This window comes from Bufo bufo, chromosome 11 (assembly GCF_905171765.1).
Source record: "Bufo bufo chromosome 11, aBufBuf1.1, whole genome shotgun sequence".
NCBI lineage: Eukaryota > Metazoa > Chordata > Amphibia > Anura > Bufonidae > Bufo > Bufo bufo.
In genome coordinates, this window is record NC_053399.1 from 20,098,060 (window position 1) to 20,115,634 (window position 17,575).

At 48.1% G+C, this 17,575-nt stretch overlaps 1 protein-coding gene across 2 annotated transcripts in view; it reads right to left on the reverse strand.

Moving 5' to 3' along the window:
- Positions 1-1,816: 1,816 nt before the first annotated feature.
- The window catches only part of RIN3 (Ras and Rab interactor 3), a 45,596-nt gene continuing 29,837 nt past the window's right edge, over positions 1,817-17,575 (reverse strand). Inside the window, exons 5-10 of one of the 2 annotated variants that reach the window (XM_040410961.1) lie at positions 10,603-10,694; positions 7,926-9,821; positions 7,243-7,551; positions 5,904-6,035; positions 5,487-5,650; positions 1,817-2,807 (exon numbers count right to left, since the gene is read on the reverse strand). In XM_040410961.1, the coding sequence (XP_040266895.1) occupies positions 2,508-2,807; positions 5,487-5,650; positions 5,904-6,035; positions 7,243-7,551; positions 7,926-9,821; positions 10,603-10,694 (2,893 nt within the window). In that variant the 3' untranslated portion in view covers positions 1,817-2,507. The remainder of the gene's footprint in view (positions 2,808-5,486; positions 5,651-5,903; positions 6,036-7,242; positions 7,552-7,925; positions 9,822-10,602; positions 10,695-17,575) is intronic. The other variant, XM_040410962.1, reaches the window with a different exon arrangement.

Consider the following 17,575-nt stretch of genomic DNA (forward strand, 5'->3'; position numbering starts at 1 on the left):
AGGCTGCATTCTCAGTGATGTCACCGCTGATCTCTAGTGAATGTATAGGCTGCATTCTCAGTGATGTCACTGCTGATCTCTAGTGAATGGATAGGCTGCATTCTCAGTGATGTCACTGCTGATCTCTAGGGAATGATAGGCTGCATTCTCAGTGATGTCACCGCTACTTTCTAGTGAATGGATAGGCTGCATTTTGCTACATTTGTGGTTATGGATATTTGATGAGTGGCGATTGCTCAGGATGTGCAGATTCTGTGTGATCAGCGTTTCCACCTCATGTGACTGTTGCGGCATCATGTGAATAATTTGCAGACTGCACAGGATTTCCAGGATATCGTCTGACTCTTCACTTATTAATGGGAGCTTCACTATACTCAACTAATGATTATAGTAGGGAACTGTGTAATCAGCATTACACTCCGGAGAGATGATAACCTTGAGGGCTGGGGCGGGGGGGGGGGTCTCTGTTTCTACGTGACATGGGCATAACCCAATGCAGCTTATTGGATTCGTTTTTTCATCATGAATTTTCTTGGTGCCACCAACTAGGGATGAGCGAATTTCATATTTTGAAATTGTTTTCGCTTCGTGTTGTGGCATTTACTGAATTGCGGTATGGATTCCGTTACCACGGACCATAAAGCAATGCCGTTAGAGGCATTCAGTTATTCATTCCATCATAATAGAAGTCTATGGGCTGCATAACGCATCCGGCCCGTTTCCGTTATGCAGGAGAGGACTCTGTGTGGTATGGTCCGTGGTAAGGGAATCCATAACGCAATTCAGTAAATATGACAAAGAAACTAAGTGAAAACTAATTTCAAAATATGAAATTCACTCACATTTTCTCCAGTCCCTTCCAGAGCTGCAATCAGAGTTCTTCAGACACAGAACACAGTATGGCTCCAGCTCTGCCACTGCCATTCCAGCTTCCACAGTGCACTCACTGCTCTGCTGTGAATGGAAACCAGCAGAATTGTGAATGCCGCTTTGGAGGAGACAGGCTTCTAGGGCATGACGGCAATTACATTCAAACAATGTTGTTAAATGTGGAGATCTGCATTAAAGGGGTTCTCCAGGCAATGATAAGGATTACCTATGCAGCGGATCGGCGAGGGTCAGAGTCTCATCACCCCTGCCGATCAGCTGTTTCAAGAAGTCGGTGCACCCACCGGAGCTCTGGTAAACGCTGTGGCCTCCGGGCAGCTCTCCAAGCACAGCGCCATACAGCGTATAGTGGCTGTGCTTGGTATTGCAGCTCGGCCACATTCCCTTCAAAGGAACTGAGCTGCAAGTAGGCCATGTGACCGATGTACGGTGATGTGACATGGCCTAGGAAGAGACTGGAGCGCCATTCTCTTCTAACAGCTGATCGCAGGGGGTCCTAGGTGTCTGATCCGCTTTATAAGACGCATTTTTTCCCTCGAATACTATAATGAAAGTGAGTATGCAGGGGTCGTGGGGAGTGAAGCGCTGTCGGCACTCTATTCTCCCAGCCTGCGCTACACTGTCCTAACCGCAGAGGCCGCTGGACCTGGAGAGTAGCGGCGGAGCTGGAGCGGTAAGTATTTTATATCTGATGGGCATCTGATCTGATATCTAATATGGGGGTCTGATCTGAAATCAGATGAAGATTGAGGGTATAGTTTGGGGGGTCTGTTCTGAGGTTTTTTCTTTCTTATTTTCCTCCTCTAAAACCAAAGTGCGTCTTATAAAACGAAAAATACAGTATCCAGAGGATAGGTCATCCTAATGTGGTTGCTATAAGTAACATCTCCCTGGTGCCAAAATATTAAACTGAGAGGTTCGGGAGACGTCAGATTTTAAGTCATTTAATAATATTCGCTTTCACGGTCACAGACCATTTATACAGATGATATCCTGGAAGTATCAAATGTGGATAATTCCCATCAAATACTTTAAAGCTGCACCATAGAACTACTTTGCAGTAAAAGCAACTGCTCACATTCCAATTCCCGTAGTTTTGGATTGTTACCGCAGCCGGGAGCTCATATTCACCAAATATCCGTAAGTACGGTAAACCCATTACACAGGCTACTGATCGCCGAAAGTGGCTTCTTATCCTGCAGATGGATACCAGGGAGCATCTCCCCCAGCCTGGCTGGATCCTTCCACACAGACAGCAGAAGCAATTCTGGTTTTAGCATATGAATGTAATTGTTACTCAAGCAATTCTCATTTTCTGCTTTGCCTTTATTACAATTTGCTTTTGCTGCATTAAAAAGAACAAAAATTGATTGTAAAATAATTACAAAAAAAAAAAAAAAAAACCTCCTCCCCCATGCGTCTTTTCTAGGGACCTCCCAGAAATATGGCTTGTGCCCCTCCCTTCCTGAACGTGCACCAGGTACAAAGCCCCCCCCCCCCCTGTGTACAGGCGATAGTCTGTTCGTGCTATGCTGCAATATCGGAAGTCGTTGGGTCGGTCCAGCCAAACCCAGAGGGAGACAAATATGGCGTCTGCCCCAGATCATCCAGTGGTGGGTCTAGAGAAAGTCCAGCTCGTTCATGGCCGCGTCCTGCGCGCTGGTCCGTTTGTACAGGAAGTGAAAGTCCAGCTTCTGCTCGTTCTTCAGCAGCCGGCATTTCACCTGCTGCGGGAAGGCGTCATCCGCAAGGCGCACGCAGCGGTCATTTACCAGCACAAAGAGTCCATACTTGTCCGGCTCAGACACCTCAAATTTTTCGGCACACTGGCAGACCACCTCCGCTACGCTCATGTCTGGTTTCGTGGCCAAGGTCCTGGTTTTGGAGTCCAGCTCCTCGAATGAGATGGTGATGAAATCCTGCAACGGGAGGAGACGGCAAATTAAATGGAGGTTCAGCGTGGACCGTGAGTGAACGCCTAGGAATGTGTTAGGAAATCGCTTAAGCAACAAATCGCCCCAAAAAGTTTATTGGGGAGCCATCCTATAATATGTAGACCGCGTGTATGTCAGGATATGAGTGAAGAGGTTGTGAGCTTCTATGTTTTTCACGCAGCCCTGACCCCATAGAAGCGAATGGGGCTTCAGTGAAAAACGCATTGCATCCGCAAGCAAGTGTGGATGCGATGTGTTTTTCACTGATGGTTGCTAAGAGAGGATGTTTGTAAACCTTCAGTTTATTATCACGCGTGTGAAAAACGGATCAAAACGCATTGCACCTGCGCAGAAAAAACTGAACGCAATTGCAGACAAAACTGACTGAACTTGCTTGCAAAATGGTGCAAGTTTTGATGAACGCATGCGGAGCCAATCCGCCACGCTCGTGTGAAAGAGGCCGATCTCTGATCTCCTGATTAGTGTTGAGCGAACTTCTGTTTTAAGTTCGGCTTCCGGTTAGCGGAGAATCATGATATGGATTCCGTTGTGGTCCGTGGTAGCGGAATCAATAATCGGCCATTATTGATTCCGCTACCACGGACCACAACGGAATTCGGAAATCCATATCGGGATTCTCTGCTAACCGGAAGCCGCATTTAAAACAGAAGTTCGCTCAACACTAATCCTGACCTCATAAACACCGATTTGATGGGTATATCAGACTGGCAGATTTTCCGGCAGATGATCGCTAATAAGCGTTCCTATGAATGCTCGTTAGCGATCATCTGGCATTCTAAGGATTAATGCACACAACCATGCCGTGTTTTGCAGTCCGCAAATCGCGGATGCCGGCCCGTGTGCATTCCGCAGTTTGCGGAACGGGTCGCCCACAATAGAAACATAGGACAAGTTCTATTTTTTGTGCGGCCCCACGGAACAGAGCAACGGATGCAAACGGCACACGGAGTGCTGTCTGCATCTTTTGCGGCCCCATTGAAGTAAATGGGTGCGCATCAAAGCTGCAAAGGATGCGGAACCAAACGACGTTCGTGTGCATGAGCCCTAATGCTGCCTCCAAATGCCCGATTAAACGAGCTTGTTCAGACAATTGTGATTTATAAACATGCTTAAAAATCACAATGGTGCCAGCGGCAGTTTGCGCTGTGTAATGGCGATCTGCCGCCGCCACACCACTGCCTGCGTGGGGACGAGTGATGGCGTAGCGATCGCTCCTCCCCATGTCACGGAGGAAATCGCTCCATGTAATAGCAGCGGTGTCCTCCGCTAGCTATTTGACAATTGCCAGGAGGGAACGCCTCCCTCCCGACAATAGTCTGCGATATTGGAGCGTCTAACACACCTTTAAGGCCTCTTTCACACGGGCGTTGCGGGAAAAGGTGCGATTTTTCCACGTGAGTGCAAAACATTGTAATGCGTTTTGCACTCGCGTGAGAAAAATCGCGCATGTTTGGTACCCAAACCCGAACTTTTTCACAGAAGTTCGGGCTTGGGATCGGTTTTCTGTAGATTGTATTATTTTCCCTTATGACATGGTTATAAGGGAAAATAATAGCATTCTGAATACAGAATGCATAGTACAATAGCGCTGGAGGGGTTAAAAAAAAAAATTAAAAACTCACCTTAGTCCACTTGATCGCGCAGCCGGCATCTCTTCTGTCTTCTTCTTTGCTGATTGCAGGAAAAGGACCTGTGGTGACGTCACTCCGGTCATCACATGGTCCATCACCATGGTAAAAGATCATGTGATGGGACCATGTGATGACCGGCGTGACGTCACCACAGGTCCTTTTCCTGCAATCAGCAAAGAAGGAGACAGAAGAGAAGCCGTCTGCGCGATCAAGTGGATTAAGGTGAGTTTAATTATTTTAAAAAAAAATTTAACCCCTCCAGCGCTATTTTACTATGCATTCTGTATTCAGAATGCTATTATTTTCCCTTATACCATGTTATAAGGGAAAATAATAATGATCGGGTCTCCATCCCAATCGTCTCCTAGCAACCGTGCGTGAAAATCGCACCGCATCCGCACTTGCTTGCGATTTTCACGCAACCCCATTCATTTCTATGGGGCCTGCGTACGTGAAAAACGCAAAATATAGAGCTTGCTGCGATTTTCACGCAACGCACAAGTGATGCGTGAAAAATCACCGCTCGTGTGCACAGCCCCATAGAAATGAATGGGTCATGATTCAGTGCGGGTGCAATGCGTTCAAATCACGCATCGCATCCGCGCGGAATTCTCGCCCGTGTGAAAGGGGCCTAAGGCCTATTGTTATCAATTTGATAAGAATTTAGCTATAATGTGCCCTGGAGCCACAGTCCGCAAATAAACATATATTTTTTTTAACCCCTGTATCTCAAAAACAGCTGAACATTGTCAATAAAGACCAGTTGAAAAAAAAAAAAAAAAAACACAATCATAAAAAATATTGCCCCGAAGATGTCCACAGTCCTTAACATGGGGCCTGGAAATTTAGAATGCCTCTGACCTGCTTAAATTAAAACATTAAGGGCACTTAAATTGGGATCCTCGCAATATAGAATTTTTTATCACCTAGACTTTGTGACAATATCCTGCCCATGTGACAACACTGACTCCGCCCTCTGTGAAATCTATTATAAATTCCCTGCCCAGGTTACCTGTATGGAGGAACGCGAGACCTTGGCTTTATTGAGCGTGCGCCTCCTCTCCCAGCGGTGGATGGAGTCCTGAACCTCCAGGCTCAGCTGCCGAGTGACTGTGATTTTATCGTAATTCTTGATATGTTCCAGAGCTCCATAGGTTGTCGTTAGATAATAGGAGCCTGTAGAGGAATCGGTGTGTGGTTAGTATCACTGATGGACCCTTCCAAAAACCACCCCTGCCCAAGGAAGATTGCTTTAAAAATTAGTTGCATGAAGTACTTCAATATCACCACAAGATGGCACTGCTGCTACGCCCAGATAAAGGGATGATCATACAGGCTGCCCACAGTGCTACTGAACAGAACTGACTGTGCCGATTGGCTTTCTAAATCATGGAGCTGGGTCTTGGGGGCGCCGATTGCCAGGTCTTACCTTCTCCAAGCTGCAGAGCGGGGTCCATCAGCTCCATCATGTATTCCACATCTAGGAGAAGAGCTACAAGGTCACACTGGGCCAGAACATACATGAGAACCGGCAGGAAGTCATCAGCGCCATGGGGCTTCCCTAGAAGGAATACGTAGGGTTAAATAAAACTCCACATCCGTTATTAATAAACTTCCTGGAGAAGTGTCACCCATGAAAAAAGACGTCACCGGTGTAGCAGAGTGGAGTTTGCGAAACAGAAACTATCCCTGTGCGTTATCTGTGGGACTGCAGGTGACATCTACAACATTATCTGTACTCCGTTATCACCGTGATATCTGTGGTGTTACATAGGACTGCATGTAATATCTACTGCATTATCTTTACTCTAACACCACAGATAACACAGTGGTAACTTAGGACTGCAGGTAACATCTACAGCATTATCTGTAATCACAGTTATAACTCTTAGTACAGATAATGTAATGGGTCTTACCTGCAGTCCTATGTAACACCACAGTGGCGTTACACAGGACTGCAGACAACATCTACTACATTATCTGTACCCAGAGAACTATCGCTGTATTATCTGTGGTGTTACATAGGACTGCAGGTAACATCTACTACATTATCTGTAATCACAGTTATAACTCTTAGTACAGATAATGTAGTAAATCTCACCTGCAGTCCTATGTAACACCACAGATAATACAGCGATAGTTCTCTGGGTACAGATAATGTACTAGATGTTGTCTGCAGTCCTGTGTAACGCCACTGTGGTGTTACATAGGACTGCAGGTAAGACCCATTACATTATCTGTACTAAGAGTTATAACTGTGATTACAGATAATTTAGTAGAGGTTACCTGCAGTCCTATGCAACACCACAGAGGTAACCGAGTAAAGCTAATGCAGTAGATATTATATGCAGTCCTATGTAACACCACAGATGACTCTCTAAATCCTGTATTACACCAACAGATTATCTGACCAATAGTTGGTGTGTGTGTAAACGGCCATCTGACCAATGATTGGTCAGATAATCTGTTGTTGTAATACCGGCCTATCTGACAGATTTTCTGACCAATCAGTGGTCAGATGGCCGTTTACACACACACCAACTATTGGTCAGATAATCTGTTGGTGTAATACAGGATTTAGAGAGATCAGTTATCTGTGGCGTTACATAGGACTGCAGGTAACATTTACATTATCTGTTATCACCCTGTTAGGTGGTATGAGAGGTGGTCACTTCCCCACCCCCACACGCGGATCAGTTCTGGATTACAGTTTTGGTATACCAGAGCCTCCATACAGCCCATGAGGTGACCCACACGATAGTACATACCTGGGTTTCCTGCTGCCATGGAGTCATAGATAAGTTTACAAGCCTTCAGGAGGTAGGTTATTTTCTTCTCTGGGGAGTAGGTCTTGTGCATGGTGCTAAACTTATGCAGAATCTTCTCCATGACGCTGTTGTCCGGCACGCTGGTGGTGACCCCTAGGTCAGTGGTGGTCGTCTCCTGGATGACCTGCTGGTTCTCTGTGAGCAGCCTCAATGAGCCGTCCTTATTGTGGATCTCACGCAAATAACATTCAATGGCCGATTTGAGGGGCTTCAGGACACACTTGCAAAGAGCCGCCTCCACAATGGTATCTGCACAGAATAAGGGTGGTTACTAGGAGGTGGGATTTCTCAGCATATACATCTCTTTATAGCTTGTACAAGTGTCACAACATTATATGTAGATACTTGACCTTATCTAGAGTAACTTTCCTTACACTCCACTCACAACCAGAGCTGTTGCCACAATACAGCTAGTTCTCTGCAGTCTTCTGTCCCCTTATATAGCATTAAGGGGTCTAGGAGGCCACAAGTAGAGGCTTAAATGTAGCTGCTAGCTATGAGCTGCCATAGACACAAGATCTTTATCTGCAGACCATCAGTAGATCAAGCTACAAGTAACTAAAATAAGTTGATCTACACATCTTTGGCCAAGAGAAGAGGGAAGAAGATCAAAACAGTCTTACCTATTCTGTCGTCCGTGTAGATGGTATGATCCACCATGGACTTCAGTTCTGTGCTTTGCACCAGGTAACTCTTCAGTTGGGTCATCATCAGCCGGATCTCCTGGAGCATCTCGGTACTGGAGCTCTGTTTGGCCATCATCTCCAGACTGTACGCTTTATAGTCCTGGACCAAGTTTCCAAAGTAGGAGTCTTTATCATGAGCCAGCTCCGTGATCTTCTTCTGGAGCTTCCGGTCTGCCGACATGAAGGCAGTAAAGACGTTGGTAATGGCTACCATTGACAACCTGTTCTTTGCCCGGTCCAGCATGAACGACTGTGACTTCTTGATTGAGGCACTTGCACGTGGTTCAGAGTCTTCTTCCGCGCTGCTGGTGGAATAGGAATCTGCCTCTGGCTTCGCCAATGTAGGATCTGAACCATGTGAAGGCAGAGGTGGATTAGAGGTCCTCGGCAATGGGTTGGACAACTGCTTATGCCTTGACATCTTTCTGTCGGCAGCTTTTCCTTTTGCAATTTTGGAAAGTGTTTCAGTCTCTAAGACACTTGTAGTATCCACTTTGCCTTTATCAGGTGTCACAGATGATAACCTGGAGGAAAGCCTCCTTGTTCTTGGCGGTGGTACTGGACGACTCTTCTTCCCATTCTCCACTGTTGCACTGTGCTGCTCGGCTGATGTCCCGGTCTTGTTGCTCGTAGGGGTGTCAGGTTTTGGAGCAGCCAGGTTTGGACTACTTCTATCTACCTTATCCTTCATTGAAAAAATAGTTCCTTTATTCTCAGGATCCTTACCGGATTGTCGCCTTCTCGGCACAGCAGGAGGAGCACGAACTGGTGTTGGAGTCTGTGGTCCTTGTTGATGAGAGTCATTACTGAATACGTTGATTTTCATGGTTTCCACGGGTTCCTTAAGAAGGTCTACATCAGTGGAAGGAACTGGAGATCCCTCAACCTGGTGGTCTTCCTGGTCTTTGGTGTTGGAAGTAAAAGAAAGGAGGAGTTGGGAGTGTGTTTGTGAAGGAAGAGGAAAAGAGATGGACGTAGATGGAGAAGAATCGAGACTGGATTCAGTTGCAGAAAGAAGATCAGGTGAGGGTACCAAGATAAGATCAGATGCAGTGCTACAAGTAGGATGGTCAACTGGAGAAGAGCAATCAGGTAGATCCACAGGGTTGGGTATGGAAATATTAGGCAAGGAGCATAAATTTAGAGATTGAGGAGGTTCAGAAGAGGAACATTGAATAAGAGACTCAGCTGAAGGAAGCTCAGTATGGGTCTCCGATGTGGGAGGCTCAGTTGGAGGAAGCTCAGTAGGGGTTTCAGATGGAGGCAGCTCAGTAGAGGTTTCAGATGGAGGCAGCTCAGTAGGATTTTCAGGTGTAGGAGGTTCAGGAGTGGTCTCTGATTTAGGAGGCTCAGCTAGAGGAAGTTCTGTTGAAGGCGTCTCTGAAGGAGACTGACATTTAGATGTGGATGGTCCTGACTGTGTAGGAGATCTTAACGGGTATGAGTCAGATTGTGGACGTATATAATTTGGAGGAGGAGCAGATGGAGGAACAGAGGGCAGAGGAGGCTTATGTAACGTAGGGGGTGGGGGAGGAGGAGGTCTCCGATGCATGGGTTTGGGCTTCTGAATTTCAGGCTTCGCAATACAGTTCATAAGAGGAAGTTTTTTAGAAGTGTCCACATTGCTACACTCTTCTATAAATATTGGGCTGACAAACCACATCCGGTCGTTTCCAGCAGAGATCTCTATTTCGCACGTACAGTCACCGACTTCACTAGAACTGTGTTGCGTTCGGCCGATGTCGTTAGTCCGGAGATTCCCGGGAGCAGTAGATTTCCCAGACTGAGAGATACTTGAAGGGTTTTTATTTTTTAAGGAAGAATCCCAGAATCCTGTGCAAGAAAATAAAATACAGGAATTTATGGTTTTATAACACAAGGGGGGACATGGTCCAAAATTGTAATAGGATAATAGATTTATACATCAGTGGGAGCTACAATTTCTGATATAGAGCAACAGTTCTGTCTGCCTGCAGCCACCACTAGAGGGAGCTCACTGCATACCTTGAATAACTGTATACAGAAGCTCTTGTGCTCCCACTAGTGGTGGTTGCAGGTAGCCAGAATTGTATCATGAGCAGAACATCAGTTACTCTGTATCACCAAAATTGAGCCGTGACCCCTATGGAGATATTTTAAGAAATGAATCAGTGTGGAATGTTGGGCCTAAAAATGACATGTTGGTATAAGGGGGAGATTCACTTTAAGATTATTTGGGGGAGGGTATGATATTGCAGCTGGTGGTTCTCTTAGGGATCTATGATGCAGTGAGTTTCAGCATATTTAAGTACAATACAGTAGACATTTTGTCGGGCAGGAACTCACAGCATCGTAAATCTTTATGATGCTGTGAGTTCGAGCTAGATGAGCCGCAGTTAGTCCAGGAACAGGGTCAGTCACAGGGACAGTTAGCCTAGAGTGCACATGACCATCTAAAACCTCTTACTGGAGAAGCTCTGGAAGTTCCTGCGTGTAGGCCAACTACCAGTTGCATCAGGAGTAACCCTAGAAAGGTGTGTTAGTATATCAAACTACAACACCCAGCAAGCCTCGAGAGCCTCACCGCATGCTGGGAGTTGCAGTTTCACAAGAGCGGGATGGTTCTTTTGCTCACCTGTGCCAAGGTTGGAAATCTCTTCCAGATCTAGTAGGCTTTGGGCACCAGATATGGCAGGCGGCAGTTTCAGGACAGATGGTAAAATGTCTCTAAAAAAAAGAGAGAGGATTGTAGTTGAGGTCATATTGCTCGTTTCCAGGAAGACACGCGTTTCGGACAAAAACATCAATCTTACTCTAACCTGGAAGTTTCATTAAAATACACAAGAAGACTTAAGGAAGTGAGGATAGGGAAGATAAACCACAAACGTACGTCCCTTGGATCCTCTCTCACTTAGACTCCTTAACCCCTATTCACAGGAAAGGGGATAAGTGTCTGAATAGCGGGGGTCCGACCCCTGGTGCTTTCCCCATCACAAGAACGGGGATGCACGCTCACCCGTTTGAATGGAGCAATGGTCATGCATGCGCCTTGCCACTCTATGGGGAGATAGCGAAGTGCTTGTACTCTATCTCTGGCAGTGCCATAGAGCTGGATGGAGCAGCGGACAGGAATGCATGTCTGTTCCGCCATTCAAACAAGGAGCAAAGGCCCCCACTCGCGTGATCGCACTGATCAGACATTTAACCCTTTCCTGGGGATAAGTTGCCCTAATGGGACAGTCCTTTTAAAGGGAACCTGTCACCATGAAAATGCAGTGTAATCTCCAAGCAGCATGTTATGTAGCAGGAGGAGCTGAGCAGACTGATATATAGTCTTATGGAAAAAAAAGATTCTTTAAAACTTGTATTTTATTCATTTAAATTCCTCTTCATTCTGGGCTTTGAGGTCCAGGAGGCGGTCCTATCAGTGACTGACAGCCTTCCCTCTATGAGGAGGAGGTCCTATCAGTGACTGACAGCCTTCCCTCTATGAGGAGGCGGTCCTATCAGTGACTGACAGCCTTCCCTGATGAGGAGGCGGTCCTATCAGTGATTGACAGCCTTCCCTCTATGAGGAGGCGGTCCTATCAGTGACTGACAGCCTTCCCTCTATGAGGAGGAGGTCCTATCAGTGACTGACAGCCTTCCCTCTATGAGGAGGCGGTCCCATCAGTGACTGACAGCCTTCCCTCTATGAGGAGGCGGTCCCATCAGTGACTGACAGCCTTCCCTCTATGAGGAGGAGATGGTCCCATCAGTGACTGACAGCCTTCCCTTTATGAGGAGGCGGTCCTATCAGTGACTGACAGCCTTCCCTCTATGAGGAGGAGGTCCTATCAGTGACTGACAGCCTTCCCTCTATGAGGAGGAGGTCCCATCAGTGACTGACAGCCTTCCCTCTATGAGGAGGCGGTCCTATCAGTGATTGACAGCCTTCCCTCTATGAGGAGGCGGTCCTATCAGTGATTGACAGCCTTCCCTCTATGAGGAGACGGTCCTATCAGTGACTGACAGCCTTCCCTCTATAAGGAGGCGGTCCTATCACTGACTGACAGCCTTCCCTCTATGAGGAGGAGGTCCTATCAGTGACTGACAGCCTTCCCTCTATGAGGAGACGGTCCTATCAGTGACTGACAGCCTTCCCTCTATAAGGAGGCGGTCCTATCACTGACTGACAGCCTTCCCTCTATGAGGAGGCGGTCCTATCAGTGACTGACAGCCTTCCCTCTATGAGGAGGCGGTCCTATCAGTGACTGACAGCCTTCCCTCTATGAGGAGGAGGTCCTATCAGTGACTGACAGCCTTCCCTCTATGAGGAGGAGGTCCTATCAGTGACTGACAGCCTTCCCTCTATGAGGAGACGGTCCTATCAGTGACTGACAGCCTTCCCTCTATGAGGAGACGGTCCTATCAGTGACTGACAGCCTTCCCTCTATGAGGAGGCGGTCCTATCAGTGACTGACAGCCTTCCCTCTATGAGGAGGCGGTCCTATCAGTGACTGACAGCCTTCCCTCTATGAGGAGGCGGTCCTATCACTGACTGACAGCCTTCCCTCTATGAGGAGGCGGTCCTATCAGTGACTGACAGCCTTCCCTCTATGAGGAGGCGGTCCTATCAGTGACTGACAGCCTTCCCTCTATGAGGAGGACGGTCCTATCAGTGACTGACAGCCTTCCCTCTATGAGGAGGCGGTCCTATCAGTGACTGACAGCCTTCCCTCTATGAGGAGGCGGTCCTATCAGTGACTGACAGCCTTCCCTCTATGAGGAGGCGGTCCTATCAGTGACTGACAGCCTTCCCTCTATGAGGAGGGGGTCCTATCAGTGACTGACAGCCTTCCCTCTATGAGGAGGGGGTCCTATCAGTGACTGACAGCCTTCCCTCTATGAGGAGGCGGTCCTATCAGTGATTGACAGTCTTTCCTGTTTCTATGACTGTGTATACAGAGAGCTGTCAATCACTGATAGGACCGCCTCCCGGACTTCAGAGCCGAGAAATACAGGTTCTACTAAATCTTTTTCCGGTCTATCATCATGTGAGCACAGTACGATAGATCCGCGATCACATACGAACGGACTATCATAAAACACTATGTTGCAGTCAGTTTGGGTCAGAGGATCTGTGGTCGGCCAGGAGGAGGCAACCGAAATGCGGCCTGTGTTTTCCAGGCCGGTCATGGCCGTGTAAATCAGCCCCAAATCATAGGGAAGATGTTATATATTATTAAATTCCTTGTATCTGCACTCATTGTTGTTTATGTATCAATATGTATCTATTTATTTGTATTGTAGTGCAATTTGATATTCAGCCCGTGCACCATAAATGTAGGCTCTCTAACGCAGTTTATGCTTAGAAATGTTGGGAACATATTGGGGGATGAAGTTAATTATTTCACCTACTTTAATGATCATGCAACAGAATTGCTCGTTTTCAGGGGGAAGTGACGTTCCAGTATGTGAGGTCATGAACAAGGACCTGCTGTAGTCTGAAACGCGTGGACCTGCTGGGGGGGGGGGGGGTTCCTGTGTTGTTGGGCTGGACAATTAATCAAGTAAAAACTGAAACTGACCATCAGCCCGATTAACCGATAGCATTTTGCGTATGTCGTTTTTTTGGGTTCGGTTTTTCCTTAACCCCTTAATGACTACCTTTTTACAATGGTCACCAAGGGGCCTCAGGCTGGGCCGCCGCCTTGTCATGGCAGTCCAGTCTAAGGGCTGCATGGGTCCCCCGTGTAGTGGAGAGTGGGGGCTCGGCTATCACATGAGAGCCGCGCTCCTGCTGTAACAGCCCGCACCAGCAGGAATGCCGATCTGGGCTGTTTAACCCCTTACATGGCGCCCACCACATGTAAGCCGTCTTCCATCAGCACCCCGCAAATGCGATTGCGGGGTGCTGATGTGTGTAAAGGCAGGCTGGGACCTGGTGTAGGCTCCAAGCCTGCCTTGAGTATTTTCCAGCAGGCTGCTCCTCTCTAGCGCAGCCTGCTGTTCAATGTCAGTATAGTATAGGGATAGTGCATTGTATTTTAGAAGAAATTCTAAAGATTTCCTGTTATAGTCCCCTTGTGGGACTATTAAATGGTTAAAAAAAAAAAACATTTATGAAAAAAAAAAAAAAAAAAAAAAAAAAAAAAAAAAATTCAATAAAAAAAAAATATATACTTTTTTCAATTGAAAATACACTTTTCAATAAAAAAATTATTGCAAAAATAAAATCTCCCCCACGTTTGGCATCGCTGCTTCCTTAACAACCCGCAGTACTCAAATAATATGTGTGATCCCCTCCGGTGAACGTTGTAAAAAAATAAAAAGAAGCTCTGCTCTCTCTACAAATGCTACACTGTCTCTACTTTGATGTATAGGGCCAGACAGTGAAAACATGATCACACCTAGTATGGTCAGAGCACAGAGGGCTTGGCAGTTACAGAGAGAGCAGAGCCTCTAGGTGTAATGGCAACGCCCCCGTTGCTCCTAGAGACTCATTTGCATATATTAAAACATCATTTTTCTCAGCCATGCGGGCACATATGAACATGGGACCAACACAGAGGCCTTCAGCTGCCAAGCGCACATGTAACAGGTCAGACAGTGTCATAGGCCACCCACTCGACAGTTTGAGTATTTTTTTTTTACAGATCTTTTTTTATTGTGACATCTGACCACACACAGAATGTATCCAATGTATAACCATGATACATGTCTAGAGTATCCAGACATATATCCATTAATCACAGATGTATTTTCCAGCTTATACCCCACCCCTCCTTCATCCCAACACCCCCTACCCTTTCCCAATCCCACCCCTTCTTATTCTGGTCCCAGGTGCAAGCGTCCAGCCCCGTCTCTTCTGCTCTATACCCAAGTAGCTCTCCGAGTACGCCTGGCCAGAGCGCTATTGGTTATCCATGGTAACCATAAATGACCAAATTTAGACGCCGCTCCCCTCTTCTGGAATACCGCCCTTTCTTGTATTAGCATGGAGTTCACTTTCCTCATAAGCTCAGTTAACGGTGGGGATGCCTGTATCCAATGGTAAGGAATAAGCTTCCTAGAACACAGTAGTCTTCCCACAGCCATTTTTTCGCGTTCCTTATAAAGTAAATATTCCACCAAACCTAGTGTACATATCTTAGGATCTTTCGGCAGAGTCACTCGATAACAGTCAGAGATCATCTTTAACACAGTAAGAGATAAGCATTCGACACTGCCATAGCATGGGTATCATCCCTGCCCCTTCCGCCCCATACGAACACCTATCTTTTGCGAAAGTATCGGTGTCTCGTACACTCCATGTAGGATATACAACTGTGACCGCTTGGCTCCTTCGCACAAAGACATTTTGGGGACGGCTTCCAGAATATCTGACCTATCAGCCTCTGTAATCCTTTGTCAGGAAGCAGGGGGTGTTACCCCTACTCGGGGACCGCGGGCACGGCGCAGGGCACGGGTTCCCCTGGTGCCAGAGTTGCGCGTGCATCCCCGGGAGCATAGCGTTCCTGCATTATCCGGCTGTCAGGTGTGAGCCTTGCTGGGGGAGGTTCCCAATACACACCTTCCATCTTCCTCGCCTGCCATTGGTTCCCGGGGAGGGAGGCCTCCTGGTTGCCTTGGGGACCAGGGGGTGGTCCTACCTTCCCTGGCTATAAAGACCTGGCCTGAGCTCTGGTTCATTGCCGAGTTATTCCACCTTATGGTGAACACCTAGCCTCCCCGCGGATCCTCCTATTTGCCTGTTATTCCTTTGTATCCTTCCCGGTTACTGACCCTTGGACTGTCTTCCGCCTTTGAACCTTCGCTGCCTGCCTCGACCCGGATTGGACATTGACTACCCCTCTTGGATTATCCCTAAACTTGTACCGCGTTTCTGGGCTGTCAGCTGCTTACTGCCAGTGGGTTCCTCATCCCACTACTGGCTCCCTGGGACGTTTGACAGAATAACTCAGCCTTATACCATGGAACCCGCAGAAGCAGTGGATCCTATGACGGCCCTGACCCAGCAACTTAACCTCATGACGCAGGCCTTCCAAGAGATACAGGCCAGTCATGAGCACCTGCTGCAGAGGGTTGCCACACAGGAGCAATGCACCGCGCTACCACCCTCACCTCCCCCTACGCCGGCACGCACCCTGGAAGTGGTCCCTAGCGAGCCGTCAGTCAGCCTCCCTGAACGGTTTTCAGGTGATCGGAGGAAGTACCGCTCCTTCATCATCTCCTACGAGCTGTTTTCCCTGAAGCCTCGTACATATGCCACGGACTTCGTCAAGGTACGCACGGCAATCTCCTTGCTCTCAGGGCCTCCCCAGACCTGGGCGCACCAACTCCTACAAGCCGATGACCCAGTGCTGGCATCTTGGGAGTCCTTTGCCGCAGCTATGCAAAGACTTTATGATGACCCCCTGCGTTCTTCAACCGCCAGGGGTACCTTGCGCACCCTCCGCCAGGGCAGACGTCCAGTGGAGGATTACATCACGGAGTTCCATGAGGTAGCCCCGGATACGGGCTTGAACGAGGTGGCCTTGATTGACCAGTTCCGCATCGGCTTGTCCGAGCAGCTCAAGGATGAGCTCGCCCGCATCGGGGTGTCTGGCTCCTTGGGGGGCCTGATGGGCTCAGTAACCCACCTGGATCGCCGCTTCCGGGAGAGACGACAGGATCGACAACAGACCCCGCCTCTACCGGAGCGCCGGTCGGAGTCCTTACGGCTTCCGGTTCCTGTGGCGGCAGACGGTAACCAGGAGGAGCCGATGCAGATCAGGGCTGTTCGGGGTCCCCTGTCCACGGTGGAGAGAACCAGGAAACGAACCCTGCATCTGTGTTTATACTGCGCAATACCGGGCCATTTCCTGAAGGACTGTCCCATCAAACCTCCTACAGGTAGGCTGGAGACACCCACGGAATGCATTAACCTACCTATGTATAACAACTCGTCTCATCTCACCATCCCTGTTTCCCTGCAGCTGGGCAACAACAATATTGATTTCTCTGCCATCATTGATTCGGGCGCAAGCAGCTGTTTTATGGACAAGGATCTGGCTTCCCAACTAGGCATCCCGTTGCGCCCTAAGTAGAACCCATCCCAGCTGCATCTAGTGGATGGCAGCACCCTAAAGACGGGACCTATCGCCATGGAATCCCATCCCTTGTTCCTCCGCATCGGCATTTACCATTCTGAGAAGATCGTGTGGGACATCGTGCCTTCCCCCTTGTTTCCAGTCATTCTAGGCATCCCCTGGCTTAGGAGACACAACCCCACGATCAACTGGACCTCTGGGTCCATCACCTTCACGCCCCCCTCCGGTCCTCCTGTTCAAGCGTCTCCGGCTCCAAGCCCTCCTACGGTTCTGGGCACTGTTAAACACAGACTACCCGACAAATATCGGGACTGTGCAGACGTTTCAAAAAAAAAAAAGGAGCAGCCGCCTTGCCGCCACACAGGCCCTATGATTGCCCCATTGACCTGCTCCCTGGAGCCCCACTGCCGTACGGGCGCCTGTACAATCTGTCCGAACCCGAGACCAGGGCACTGAAGGACTACATAGAGGAGAGCCTAGCGAAGTGGTTCATCCGTCCCTCGACCTCACCAGTCAGGGCCGGCATCTTCTTTG